Source organism: Siphateles boraxobius, unplaced genomic scaffold (assembly GCF_051911475.1).
Source record: "Siphateles boraxobius isolate OS27281-9 unplaced genomic scaffold, OSU_SipBor_1 19, whole genome shotgun sequence".
NCBI lineage: Eukaryota > Metazoa > Chordata > Actinopteri > Cypriniformes > Leuciscidae > Siphateles > Siphateles boraxobius.
Window position 1 is genome coordinate 13,258,739 of NW_027508799.1, and position 16,010 is coordinate 13,274,748.

The following is a 16,010-nucleotide window of genomic DNA, read 5'->3' on the forward strand; positions in this document are numbered from 1 at the left end:
GTGTAGCCTCTTTTGATCAGAGAAGATTTAGTGTGTTTGTTTGTTTTATCCTCTAAAAGTTAAGAAGGTGAAAGATCCTTTGCATTTTTCTTTTAGGGAAGATTAGCGTAACATGCTAATAGTTTGTGATGTGTTGGTAACAAGGAAGTTTAACAAGATTTGATCTGTGTTAACAATTATACCCTGTGTTGATCAGAGAAGTTTATTTGTTGATTGTGTGGTAACAAAAGAAATCCACAAAATGGTTAGCAGAAATGCTAGGCTAGTTCCATCAACTGAGAAAAATGGACTAGCTAGCCCTTTATGGACAGACAGTGAGTTCAAGTCATTGTTAGGAGAGAAAATGGATTCCATAGTGACTGAGTCAGTTAGATTGGATTTGACAAAGAAATTTGGTATTGATCCAGACAAAGTTTGGTCTATTGAAGAATGCAAGAAGGTGTTAGGTGCATGTATCAGAAAGAAAAACATGAAAGGCATAATCTGTTGCCATAGAGAATATAGCTTATCCATTGCACAAGAACAAACTAGGTGTATTGATAAGTTAAATGAACAAAACAAACAATTGCAGACTCAAGTGTCCTGTTTCAAGACAAAGGTGAGCCATAACAAGGCCTCAACCAAATGTGACTCAGAAGACCAACAGTCAGATGAAACTTATCCTGACTTACAAGCATTCTTTGAAACAGATGGTGACATCCCATCAGTAACTGATAAGCCTGTAGATTCAGTAAAGGTATGTGTCGCAAGAAGATCTCAGGGAATTGAGAGAACTGAAAGTGTTCCTCCCAACTCTTCTGTTGTCCAAAATCAAACTGTTGCCAAAGCACTCTGCCCTAGAGACATAGAAAGACTATCCCAAAGCTTACCTTCAGTACGGACAGATTTTTCTGAATTCAGAAGGGCATTGATCAGTAAAATGCGTCTTTACGACATGTCGTTGGCAGAAGTCACACAGCTGATGTCACAAATTCTAACTGAATCTGAATTCAACAGTTTTGAGTCTGCTGTTACTTCTGAACTACAACATGCCAGAAAAGATGAATTGAGAGAGGGAGTTCTGAAGGCATTAAAGAACATTGTTGGACCAAACATGGACTGGTCAAAGATCACTAGTTGTGTACAGGAAAAAAATGAAAATGTTAGTGAGTACACTCAAAGATTTTGTCACTCAGCAGCAGCATACAGTGGTATAGCTGACACTTCAGAGAAGGTGCTAGAAGATAATGGTCCCCTAGTTCGCACATGGTTTGATGGTCTGTTGTCAGAACATAGAAAAGCATTGCCTTTCTTAGACTTAACATGGTCCACTAGAACCATACAAAACAACTTGGAGAGGTTAGCTACTTGGGAAAGAGATTCTGATGTCATGGCAAGAGTAAAAATTGCAGCAGCATCCTTTAAGGTCAACGCAGAGAAGCAACAGAAACGCAAATATCCTAAGAGAGAGGGCAGTAGTTATTATTATTGTGGTAAACATGGACATTGGGGAAAAGAGTGTAGGAAAAACAAAAAGAACTTTAAACAAGTTAACAATGTTACTCAGCTCCTACTCAGTCTGCTTGCTACTCTGAAGCAGCCCCTCCCCTCATCATTAAACTGGGGCAGCTGGTTGAAGTGTTAACCATTTGGGCTGTGAGTGCTTAATTTCCCCACTAACTTGCAACAGAGATAAAAGACTTCTGTTTTTGTTTAATAGAACAAAAGGAAAGGGACTATCTCACCCTTCCTTTGGGGAACACTGGTTAAGTAGACTCACAGCCTTAAATGTTATTTTACAGCACAGGCCTTTCATCATTAATAGTGTTAGGTCAGACTGTAAACGTAAAAAAAGCCCTCATGCAGTGTCCACAATAATGCCAAATATTGTCTTACAGCGTGCACCTGTCACAAATCTGTCCTCATGTATGATGTCTGCTATGACTGAACTTTTGTTAGAGGATGAAGGAGAAATTACTCACGATTGTGTTACGCTTACATATACACCTATGAGTGAAGTAAAAGAAAAAGGTAACAGACGAGCAGGTTATGCAGTAATGTCCACCACGGAAGTGTTAGCTTCAGGACGTCTTCCAGATCATTTTTCAGCTCAAGCTGTAGAACTAGTAGCCCTAACAAGAGCATGCACGCTAGCTTCAGGATCAGTTGCTAATATCTACACAGATTCCAGATATGCTTTTGGGGTAATTCATGATTTTGGTGTCATTTGGCAAACCAGACAGTTTCTAACTTCTGCTGGATCCCCCATTAAGCATGCTGAATTAGTGAAAGATCTAATGTTTTCTCACAACATCTCACAACTAATACTACAGAAGCATAAGGTAATGCTCTTGCTGATATGGCAGCTAAACAGGCTTGTTTCTATGCAACTGTACAAGTTTGTTCAGGTAGTGCAGCACAGAAGAAAATTATGCCTCCTGAATCAATAATTGATCTGTACAAAGACGTTTCCTCCATTAAAACCAAAGTGGCATGGGCCACATTAAGTGATGTTGATTACAGCAGCTGCAGTATTGTGTCAGAAAAAGAAAAAAAAAGAAAAAAAAAACCTGGACTTCACACTGTAACGTTGTTCCCCCACCTACAGGGATAGGTTAGGACACGGAACCAGTGAGGAGCCCAGAGAAGAACCGAATGCAACAGGCTTCGGAGGTCAAACTCTGCGGTGAAGACTCCCTCATAGGCCCTATCCTAGTCCATCCTTACCTCACTGCGTTTTTTAGGTGTCAAAGGAAATAAGAAATAGGGAAAGATGGAACAATAGCAGACCCAGAAAAAGTTTACAACCCTAGTTTTTGAACAAATACTGCTCTACTGTCTAGCAGACTCAGAAAAAGTTTACAACCCCAGTGTGTGAACAAATACTGCTCTCCTGTCTTTTGTTTTCTATCTTACTCTGTGCAGATACCACTGATGACTTCCCGAGACCCATACGCACTGACCTCGTCATCTGCGTATGAAGCCACAAGAAAACCTCAAGAAACAACTTGACCCACTCCCGAGCCAACTATCACAAAAGGATAAAGAAAAGAAAAAGAAAAAAATACACAACGCAGAGACTCACATACGAAACCTTCAGTCATCCTTCAACATGATCAAGATTGTCGTACCAGTAACATGACAGACACTCTCGCTTCGTACAAGATAATGATCTTACAGAAAAGAGTGGCCTTGGATTCAACGCAAGGAGGAGCCTGCACCATTATCGGACCTGAGTGCTGCACTGCTTTAATGGATCCAACAGAGAACTTGAACAAAATCCAACAAGACATTCTTGATCTTTCAGCAAAATTACACCAGATGACTGAAGTTAAGTCTTCATGGTTCGGAAACTTGATTGGTAAACCCTGGCTGTGGATAAAGGAAATAGCAATTATGTTGTTGTTTGTTCTACTGGCGTACTATCTATGCGTCCACAGTATCAAGTGCTTCATTCAACAAATTAATCACGCCTCTCACGAGAAAATCACAGTTCCAACCAGAAAAGACTATTATCCGTAAGAACTTCACAAACCCTGATTGCATGTTTGTTTTCTGTGTCAGCATGCAATTACAGAAAAGCAAACACAGAGTGCATTACGTGCCTGTAACTATCACAAGTTACAATAATGAATTTTTAATTGTTTAAATTTGTATATAGTGTGGGAGTTATTTAGAACTCCCAAAGGGGGAATTGAAGGAATACAACTTTGTCAAATGTTTAATTTAGTTTCATATATAAACTGAGAAAGTTCTGTAACTTGAATTTAGCATTCAGCTGTGGAGCACGAAACTCCTGTCTTATTCTGTGTCTCTATATACAGCTGTCAGACGGGTTTTCTTTCTATTGTAAGTTAAATGAAACATGTTAATGAAACTCTTGGAGACTCTCGTGAGCTTTTGTCTTAGCAAGAGAGAGTCCTGTCACTCCTGTTCTGGAGTCTCAGGGTTTGAATAAGTTTTTCCCTCTCTCTTTTAATACCGGTTCTGGTATACGAGTTTCCACCATCACAATGTAATCCCTCCCTCTTATAATGTATATATATTACAATGTTTGACTCAAGAAGTCAGACGTGATTGAGATGACTACAGCGACGAAATAAAGAACTTATACCTCAACTATCTCCTGGTCCGCAACTCTATCTTTTCTACACTTGAGAAGAAAAAGTTCACAACAATATACATCATAACGATCTATCAATAAATTAGAATAATAATAAAAATAAACACGTTGTCCTCTGCTTTTGTTCTGACGCTGTCGCTGCGGAGATAATACTGGGAGGAACCGGTTTCATATGACTTTTAAAGGGTAACTAAACCCCTGGTCAGAGCCTGACTCCACCCACTGGCAATATTTGTAAAATGCTGGAAAAGTGGGCAGAGCCCAGTGGAGATAGAGGGGACGAATCGAGGGCGGGGCGTGCACCTGAGACCCGCAGTGATGGATTTATTTGACAGCTGCTGTCAGACTCTAAAATGGAGAGTGATGCAAGTAGCTTTGCAAAAGAGCTGTCATTTGAAGTCGAGGACTTTTCTCCCTCCACCTTCACCTGAAGTGGAGGAGGGTGAATTGTCTGTGGACACTGACTGTCAATGTTTCTCCTGTTTTCTGTGTCATTGTTGTTGTCAGCGCTGTTACATCTAGCTTTAAAGGCCCACTGAAGTGCCTTGAAATGCGCAACATTATTTTTTAAAAATAACTGTATATAGGAATATAAAAATTCAGTGCATACATTTCCATAAGTAAGCACCCCCCAAACACATGCATTTAGCATTCAATTCAGACAACATTTCCACAATCAATAAGGCTTGTCTCAAAAACAAACTTGTGGCCTCTCCTGCTGGTGCACAATTGACCTATGGCTAAGCCACGCCCCCAAACGTGATGAGCCAATCACAGTGCGCATAGCTACCCCAAAACACTCGGACATTCTCTGCTTCCTCGTCCGTTGAAATGCATTGCAGTTAGTCAGTTTTCATTCGTTTTTATGTTTTATCTTGTCATTTTAAGTTTAAAATGGTCAAACGGTGTGCATGGGGTACACGAAACTCCGACACTAGGTATCCCAAGAGGCTGGACGACGGTGTGTATTTTTTACCCTTTCCCAAGCCACATCTCAACCGAGATAAGTGTCTGGATTAAGTTATGCGGTAGACCACAACACCAACTAAACGTGGGTTAATTAAACAGGGATGTCTACATCTGTTCTAAGATAAGTCAACAACGTATTTGAACGTTATCTTAACATCTCTAACGTAACGTTAGCCTAACATTAGAAAACGTTAACATTACTTTCTAGCTGCATTGTACATCATGTCACTTCGCTTCATTAACGTATCTGTAAATAACCGAGATAACAAATGTTAGCAATGTTGTGCTGAATGATTCATGTAAATACTGTAGTACCAAACTAACGGAGAGGTAACGTTACTCTTGGTAAAGATGGTAAAAAGGCTTGTCCTGGAAACGTATGCCACTTATGATGAATATATTATGTGAGAGAAACTCTGGCATCACCAGTGTACATTTTCTTTGTGAGAAGTGGCATAATGGCGATTTAAATAAAAATCTTCCATTAATTTCATTCAACTAGACTACAACATATCAAGAGCCACGATAAGCAGCCGGTTAGAAGATCGTTATGAAAAGAAAAAAGAAGAGCTAAAGATGCCGCTGAATTCAGTTGAAAAGATCACCCTCACAACTGACTGCTGGACCCCACTAACAAGGGAAAGCTACATAACCATCACTCTGAATGGCAGATTAAGTGTACAGTCCTGCTTACAGAGAGCTTGTCTGATAAACATACCTCTGTCAAAAAGGTGGGCAGCGACAGTACTGTCTGACCACACTGTCACGGTCACCAGAATCCTTGAGCTCAAATATGATTACTGGCAGCTGATGGATGATGTTGCACCTGTGCTGGCAGCATTAAAGTGTGCCACGACTGAAATGTCTTCAGAATCTGATGTGTCCATCTCAAATATCTATCCTATCACTTACGGCCTCTTACATTCACATCTTAAGAGAAACGAAGAGGACAGTGCTCGGATTTTGGAGCTCAAAGCAAAAGTGCATGACAAAACGTCTCTTACCTGCATTCGTTGTGCCAATGAGTTTGAGAAACATGCATACAAAATAATTTCATAGGGGATGCGACACCTAATCGTTTAAATGTATTACTTTAGGTTCACTAGCACACTCCCATCAAAACCATCAATGATAGAAATGATGCTGGATGCCAGACACAAACATCTATGTTTTATAACGACATCAGAGAGGGTGGCTGCCAAAGCAAAGCTGCACGAAATGGCATCCTCAGTGGTTCCAACCGGGTCCCATACAGAAAATGCAAATACCGTAATTCCTCAAATAAAAACCGGGGCCTTTATTTACCTGAACTGCAGAAGGTTACAGGCTTTTATTTGAAGCAGGCTTTTGTTAGAGGCAGATGCTATCGCTTTTAATCTAAAACAGTTTATTTAAAACAATTATTTAATCAAACATCATGGCATCCAGTGTCAAAACATAAAAACAACAACAACAAATCTGAAGCAACGCTACTCCGGGCACCGTAACATTAACCCTCTGGGGTCCTATGTGTTTTTGAGGTCCTGGAGCATTCTGACATGCTCTAACATTTGTGCTTTTTTCAGTTATTTATAAACATGTTAATGGCAAAGGTGTAAATTCACTCTATATAGCACAAACAGGGCTACCATAATATGTTAGCAAGATGTATGTACATGTTTGTATTTTTGAGAGAATATTGTTTATGCATGGTTATTGAAAAAACTAAAACTTAAAGTCTCTGAAATAAGGCCACAAAACACATACTAAATATGTGTCCACAAGACTTTTGACTAATGGATGTTCTCGCCTAGGATTTTTGCTTCAAAATGATCTGAAAATCATCCTTCCAAATCATTCACATAAAACAATACATTGATTTAAATTTAGTAAAACACTTTTTGTTTGGAAAGGCAATATGCGAAATGGGCGTGACTCATGTATAATGGTCTGATTCACACCTGTGAAGACAAAAGACCTGCTTAATGAGCCTGCATAATGAGCTTTTCACAGGTGTGTCACTGAGCCACAAGAAAGAATACAAGGACACAAGAAAAGAAATGTGTATATATACTACAAAATTGGTTCACAGTTGGAAACATCTATAAAAAAATAGTATTTTTCCACTTGTATTTTTGCTTGCAAATTGTATAATATCCAAGGTGAACATTTCTAGTAATTGTGTAGTTAATTCTCATACTGTATTTTCAGAAAGTTTTGGATATGTATCCTCTCCCCAAATTTGTCACTAATAAAACACAATACAAATAATTTGAAGAGAAGGCTTATATTGACCTTTTAAGATTTTGTTTACATCTACCTTGTAAATATATTATTTGCTATTTTATTAAAAAGGTTACAATTACAGCAACAATTAAAATAACAATATTTCAAGTGTAGCCTAATATTTCTTTGTAAAAACTAAAGTATACATTTTATCATACATATTTCAAAGTTAAGGATTCATTAGTTTGAATAAAGCCTACATTGGAACAAACACTATAATAGCATCCTAGTTGATGACTTTATTTTTGACAAAACAAACATAGCCTAATATATTTAATATTTGAGCAGAAATTGGTGAACAAAAGCTTATTCAATGTGGCAGTAGTCTATAGTTTAGGCTACAGTAAACAGTTAATAATCTATCCAAAAACTAGTGAACGAAATGTTGTCTTTCATATTTCTTCTGTAACATAGGCATATCATTTGTTGTTTTTATGATGGCCTATATTAGGGCATATAAATATTAATATGCAGTTTAATACGTTGCTAATACAAATACATTTTAACGTTATTTCAACATATTTCAGTCGATTTTCACTCATCTCAGTATAGCAATAGGGTTTGGTAAAAACTGTTCAGTTCATTCATTCACACACAGACGCGATTCATATTTAAACAGTCTTTTTGCGGTTTACATACACTATGATATCGCAATTAGAACACTAATAAAAAAACTTACTTCTCAGATGGATATTTCATATTTCTTTGTAAAAACTAAAGTATACATTTTATCATACATATTTCAAAGTTAAGGATTCATTAGTTTGAATAAAGCCTACATTGGAACAAACACTATAATAGCATCCTACTTGATGACTCTATTTTTGACAAAACAAACATAGCCTAATATATAACATTTGAGCAGAAATTGGTGAACAAAAGCTTATTCGATGTGGCAGTAGCATATTTTACATTAAACAGTTAATAATCTATCCAAAACTAGTCAACAAAATGTTGTCTTTCATATTTCGTCTGTAACATAGGCATATCGTTTGTTGTTTTTATGAGCCTATATTAGGGCATAAATATTAATTTGCAGTTTAATACGTTGCTAATACAAAGACATTTTAACGTTATTTCAACATATTTCAGTCGATTTTCACTCATCTCAGTATAGTAATAGGGTGTGGTAAAAACTGTTCAGTTCATTCATTCACACACAGACGCGATTCATATTTAAACAGTCTTTTTGCGGTTTACATACACTATGATATCGCGATTAGAACAATAATAATAAAGAACTTACTTATCAGATGGATCCGTTGCTCCTCTTAATGAAAAAAAACAGCACATGTTCTGAGGTAAATGTCCCAGGATTACTCCTCACACAGCCTCGCAAGAAGAAATAGTAGGCTACATTAATCTGATGATTACATTTGTTGTGTTTATGTTGCGTTTATGAGGGGCGTTGACACTTTGCATGTGTTGCTTCAGATCATTTGCGTTTGAATAGCGCGCGCTCTCCGTGGGCGTGTCACATTAGCAGAATAATGAGCTGAGAGAACGATAATGAGATCGGCTGACACCTCTCTCTTTTTTTATAGATTACATAAACAGAGAATATTTATTTTAGTTTTGAATTAGATATTTTAAAAGTACAAACTTAAATGATAATAAAGATATATTGCTCGTGCTTGTGTGAATAGTATTCGCTGAGCTTTGTTTAAGTTTAGAGACGTGCACCAGAAAAAAATTTAACGGAGACAGAGAGGCAGAAAGCACACCCTGTTTATTTTCTTCATTTTACAAAAGCACACGGTTTTGATGTTAATGTGAGTGTACACAAAAAAAAGAAGACCCTCTATAGTTTATAATCATGTATTGATTTTATTTATATGACCAAAAATGACGGAGTATTTTAAGTCTATGTTGCTGCTATGTGGAAAAAAAACAGCAAAACGCGCCGGCGCGTTTCTCGACCCCAGAGAGTTAAAGTCAAAAGATATACCTGACAGCACAGAAAACTGCCGGAATCTAATAACATTCATCTGCCAGCAAAATCCGAACAAAATGACATGTCGCAGCTTACCTTGATAAATGAAATGAAATGTAATTACCCGTAACAATATTTGGTGGTCAGTTCTCCTCCTCAAAAATCAACATCCTCACCATCATCAAGAACGAGTTCATTGTTAAACAGCTCCTCCTCATCTTCCTCCTCCTGAGGTGCTTTGCGCCAGTTCTCCCGGCCCTGCTGTCGGACCTGATCGAGCGCCTCCCGTCCAGCGGCGCAAGGCTGTTCCTCCCTGAATTAGCGGACGAGGTCATCTTCACTCCCATCAGTTTTCACAGACAGTCCACAAACTTTGAAGACTATCATATCCACGTCCAGTTTGTCCCAGGCGGCGACCACCCAATCCACAAGCAGGCGACGGGCGGGGGCTTTTAAGTTACCTCCGGCTGTGTACAACTTATCTACATCCCCTGCCATCCACTGATCGCAGGCATCGTGCAGGCTCGCCTTGAAGGGTTGGTTTCACATCACATCGGGTGCTTGGATATATTTAGTGCAGCCTCCGGGATCACCGCTGTTGTGATATTGTAGCCACATTTTTGGTCCTCTGGTGGCGGCACTGATGTGATAGCGAACTGACAGCCTTACTATCGTAGTCAACGTATGAAACAAGTTTCTCAGTTAGTAGATCTTGGTCTTTCTGGGCCATGCTGGCGCGACGTCGAAGTGAGAACCCGTTGCGCTGTAGAAATCTTTGTAGCCAACCCCTGCTAGCCACAAACAAATCTCCACCATCACGAACGGAATTGTAGATCTCCAATGCTTTATTTTGTATCATCTCGATACTCGGTTGTGTTTGTCCCGCATGGAGTAGATCCATTCTGGCAGCTCTGTTGCTAGCTCTAGGCTAACTTTTTTCCTCTCACCTCCAGCTAGCCGTGCTCTGCTCTTGACGGCTAATCTGGTCAGCTCATCCTTCTGTTTCTTCCAGTATCGGATTCTCCAGGGATCAATGTCGAAATGTCTCGCAGCTTTTTCACACGAGTTTTTTCTCTTTGTTTCAATTTTAAATCAAATTTTCATCTGGGTGCCATGCTCCTCAAGTTCGTTTTCAATAAAGTTGTTGAAAAGTCCATCACTAGCACTAAATGAAACCCGTGTTACATCCAATATAGCTACTGCCATAAATTGGTACCTGTACATTACGATGACCTTAACTGCACATTATATGAAAGGCACTTAGGAGATTACCCATCCACAGAATATTTTCCCCGGCCTTAATTTAAGACCGGCATTTATTTGTCCGTGTTGTCCAACACGGACAAATAAAGGCCAAAAAAGGCCGGTCTTAAATAGTCTTTAATTGACTGCCGGTTTTTATTTGAGGAATTACGGTAGTCGAGTTACTCAAAGTGCGCAGCAGGGCCAAGCTGGAGGTGATGACGGGAAAAGAGCCCTTCGGATGCTTCTCGAAGTAATTACATTAAACGGTGTATCACGTCTCGGAAAGCGAGGTGAACATCTTTCTTAATTGTACATTGAATCGTTAAAATGATTTGTTCAAAACGCAGATTTCAGTCAAAAAATAATCGCTGTCTGTTGCATTGAGACTCTGCTACGGTTTCATTTTAAAAATTCTCGTTGGCGAAATACAGGGAAAACAAACAATATTAACAATATTGTTTTATGTAACTCACAATGTTAATTTATTGTTCATTTAACTGTTATATAAAATAAATATCACATTTGCTATTGTGCATGGGAAAACGGCCCTCTTACTGATGTGATATTATATGATAACAACATAATAGGATAAAAATATAAAACAAATACTCATTTAGGGACATAGGCTACCTATAACACATGACGCAGTGAAAGCAAGCATGAGAGACAAATGCAATGTCAGCTCGCAGTGCCAATGATTACAATATCATAATAGACAATACACATCGCACACCACTACGCACATAAAGAATGAACTTACAATTTAACTGAAATTAAACAACTTTATTCTCCTTCTCTCCTGCTGTTTCGGGTGCAGGAGACAGATTTTATGCTGGCGCGAATGTGACGCGAAATGTCACGTGAACAAGCAAATCCACAAAGAACGAATAATAAATAAAAAAGTACGCTAATTAGATAGTTTTAATTTGGAAAACATTTAGATATGTCTAAGTCAAATTGCCTTCGAAAATGTAAGACCTTTCATTAGTAAAAATAAGACTTAAATTAAATTTTTTTTTAAATTTAAGGCCATAAAAAGTCTTAAGACTTTTTAAGGATCCGCGGGAACCCTGTATATACTGCAGTAGTTCTTGCAGTAGCCTGTTAAGGTTAACAATTAATTGATCGTTAATTTAAACGACAATCGATCATGCGAATTTGTGGAAATTGACATCCCTAATCAACACAACAACAATTTATGGATTTCAGCATTTATTTTTTGGGTGCCGACCTCAGGTAAATAAATTCCACCATGCAACAAACATTAGTTAACGGTCATGTCTGTTTTCATTTTTTAAATAACATTAGTGAGAGTATTGAACTTCTTGCATCTGTTTCCCTGATAGTCAGATGGCAGAGCAGCTGAAAAAGTGCATTTACATTGTTCCAACATTAGTTTTGTTAAGCCTAACAAAAATATGTTTTGCTCTGAGTGTGAATTAACTATTAGTTTGAGATTCAGTTATCTTTTCAGCATCAAATTTGGTGAGAAAGGGCATTAAGTTGGATCACTATCAATCCATTTTCCTTTCACTCTAAATATTACATCATACTCAGAAAATTCCTATTCTGACAGAAAACATACATCATGTAGACATCTATATATGCGTATTTTTTCATCTGGAACATGAAAATACTTAAGGTGTTTGTTCATCTGCAGTCTAGGCTTGGGCGGTATCCAAATTTTGATACCGTCAAACCTCCTCCCTATTTTACTGGGGTATACGGTATTACCGTGACTAATTAAAAATTATGACATAAGGCTCAGACAGCGTCACCAAACTGTTGGCTTGTGCCTACACCGTTCAGAAACTGAATACCAGATCGGGCAAAAAAAAATAAATCAAGGCCAACCCGTGCACGTTGTGTCTGATCCCGGCTGACGGCATGAAATGTAATATGAGCCGTAGCCCTATTTAGACTTGACTATTTTTAATACAGGAGCCGTTATAATATGGTGGCGCCAAATAATTTTTTAACCCAGGTGCTGAGGGGGTGGTAGATATAAATACTATTTATAAATGAGCCAAAAATGGGACAATTAATAATATTTAATTATTTTAATTATGACAATTGTATTCATTTGATTAATTAATTTAAATTAAATTAACAAGCAACAAGGAATAAGTGCATTTGTAAATCCGGTGACACGCGTCCATTGATTTTTATTAATACAACTTTTCTGTCAGTGCTGCAAAGATTAAGTTGACGATCGCCATCTCCTAGTGAACGCGCATATATAGCGAGAAATGCAAATCATGGATTACATAATCAGAAGGTATAGGCTAGCCTTTTTCTTTTCGTTTTGAATTGTTTCGTTTAAAGAAATTGACGAATCGCTATCTCCATAGTGAACGATAGAGAGAAATGCACATCATGGATTACATAATCAGAGAGTAGGCTAGCCTATTTCTTTTCGTTTGGAATAGTTTCGTTTAATTTGATGATCGCCATTTCCGTATGAACGCGCATAGAGAGAAATGCACAACATGGATTAAATAATCAGCGAGTGGCCTATTTCTTTTCGTTTTGAATTGTTTCGTTTAATAAAATTTCAAGCTTTATTTAGATATCTGTCATGTCTGTGAGACATACACTGAGTTTCGGTTAATTTGTGATGAGATTTCAATGCAAGTGACCGCGGCACGACAGCGCATGATCATGTCATGATTATGTTGTCTGCTATATTTGATTCTTATTTATTATTGGTTGATAAAAAAAATATTAAAATTAAGATACAATTTATACAAAACGAAATTCACTTTAAAGAACGGCCTTTTACAAAATGAAACTTAATTAAGTGGTCAATGTCTGACTCCCGATGCATCCCATCTTACTCGTGCTGTTCAGTTTTCATTATCAACGTAAAAAAAATAACATTATAATATTTTAACAAATATAAACTAATGCGCTTACTTAATGAACTCGGGGCAAAATGCATCTTCGCAGCAGTGAGTGGGTGGTTGTTTCGGAGATGCGACATTAGGTTAGAGGTGTTTCCATCTCTCGCGGTCACCTTTTTTATTGCAACATTTACAAATTGCCTCCTCAGTATTTACCGCCTCTCCCTTCTCTCTCTCTCTCTTTCTCCTCCACACTGTCACTTGAAGAAAACTACATAAGCATTTTTAGGCATTGAATAAATTATATTTATATATTATATATAAGTGCCGGTAATGACGGTATTGAAACTGATACCGTTGCCATTTTAAAACTCCGCGTTATACGATATTACCGAAATATCGCCCAACCACAAGTATGTCTCTGATTTTTTTTAATGGATCTTGAAGTCACTGACCTGAAAGAAGTATTCTCTTTTCATGGAGTCCTCTAGCAAGCTCAGTACTAGTTGAAGTACGCTGTCTTGTAAGCTCTCCATGTCTGTGTCACTCACCTGTGGACAGGTAAATAATAAATATGTTGTTTTTAATGCATTTACTCAAATCATTAAAAAAACATGAAAACAGAAAGTCAACTCAAGCCAAATTCGTAACTGATACTACTAGTTTAATTACTAGTACTAACTAGTAAATGATGTGTGAAGAGCTTAGTTGTGTAGTCCAGACATTAGGGCTGTACATACAGGTCCTTCTCAAAAAATTAGCATATTGTGATCAAGTTCATTATTTCCATAATGTAATGATAAAAATTAAACTTTCATATATTTTAGATTCATTGCACACCAACTGAAATATATCAGGTCTTTTATTGTTTTAATACTGATGATTTTGGCATACAGCTCATGAAAACCCAAAATTCCTATCTCAAAAAATTAGCATATTTCATCCGACCAATAAAATAAGTGTTTTTAATACAATAAAAGTCAACCTTCAAATAATTATGTTCAGTTATGCACTCAATACTTGGTCGGGAATCCTTTTGCAGAAATGACTGCTTCAATGCGGCGTGGCATGGAGGCAATCAGCCTGTGGCACTGCTGAGGTGTTATGTACCCCTTTTCCACCAAGGCAGAGCTGGTGCTTGTTCGGAGCCAGAGCCTAGTTTCAAATCGTTTTTTTTTTTTTTTCACCACCAAAGCACAAGCTCCGAACCAGTAAAAGTGGTTCTTAAATAGCACCAAATCATTGCTGGTCTAGAAGTAAGAACCGCTTACGTCAACGGCTGGGGGCGGGGTTACCGTGACCAACAAGACAAACACAAAACTTGTGACCGCCATTTTTTAAATAGCAGCTAATCGTGCTAATAGCAGCTCGATTGCAATCTCCGTTAATGCAAGTTACGGCGAGCTGCACGAACGTGCTGGATTCGCCGTGTTTGGATACCGATGTAGGTTTGCAAAGCCATGAGCATAAATAGTAACGCAACAATCGCCATTGTTGATGGAAGGCTTGTTCGAGATGCATCGGAGCGGCATGGACTGATCGGAGCTGCGGGAGTGTTTGGAGAGCATACGACTCCTTCTGCTTTTGGATCGCTCTCGCAGTTCGAGATTCACAGTGCCGAACCATCTCGAAGAAGCCTGGTGTGTTTGTGTGTGCCGCGGTAGCGTTGCTGGGCAACATGAGATGTATACAGTGACGTAAGATCTGGCTCTGTGTTGGCTCTCTAGCCTGTGGAAAGGCAAACCGGTTCTTTGAAAGCTCGTCAGTTGAACCAACTCCGAACCGGCACTAGCTCTAGCTCTGAACCTGCACCTGGTTCTTGTTGGTGGAAAAGGGGTAATGGAGGCCCAGGATTCTTCGATAGCGGCCTTAATCTCATCCAGATTGTTGGGTCTTGCGTCTATCAACTTTCTCTTCACAATATCCCACAGATTCTCTATGGGGTTCAGGTCAGGAGAGTTGGCAGGCCAATTGAGCACAGTAATACCATGGTCAGTAAACCATTTACCAGTGGTCGTGCTGAAAAATGAAATCTTCATCTCCATAAAGCTTTTCAGCAGATGGAAGCATGAAGTGCTCCAAAATCTCCTGATAGCTAGCTGCATTGACCCTGCCCTTGATAAAACACAGTGGACCAACACCAGCAGCTGACATGGCACCCCAGACCATCACTGACTGTGGGTACTTGACACTGGACTTCAGGCATTTTGGCATTTCCTTCTCCCCGTCTTCCTCCAGACTCTGGCACCTTGATTTCCGAATGAAATGCAAAATTCTTTCATCTGAAAAAAGTACTTTGGACCACTGAGCAACAGTCCAGTGCTGCTTCTCTGTAGCCCAGGTCAGGCGCTTCTGGCGCTGTTTCTGGTTCAAAAGTGGCTTGACCTGGGGAATGCGGCACCTGTAGCCCATTTCCTGCACACGCCTGTGCACAATGGCTCTGGATGTTTCTACTCCAGACTCAGTCCACTGCTTCCGCAGGTCCCCCAAGGTCAGGAATCGGTCCTTCTCCACAATCTTCCTCAGGGTCCGGTCACCTCTTCTCATTGTGCAGCGTTTTTTGCCACACTTTTTCCTTCCCACAGACTTCCCACTGAGGTGCCTTGATATAGCACTCTGGGAACAGCCTATTTGTTCAGAAATTACTTTCTGT

The 16,010-nt window shown here is 38.8% G+C and overlaps 1 protein-coding gene across 1 annotated transcript in view; it reads right to left on the reverse strand.

The window, feature by feature from the left end:
* Positions 1-16,010, reverse strand: part of LOC143742449 (uncharacterized) — a 58,836-nt gene that overhangs the window by 31,877 nt on the left and 10,949 nt on the right. The window contains exon 4 of the mRNA XM_077235310.1: positions 13,813-13,908. Within this exon, the coding sequence (XP_077091425.1) occupies positions 13,813-13,908 (96 nt within the window). The remainder of the gene's footprint in view (positions 1-13,812; positions 13,909-16,010) is intronic.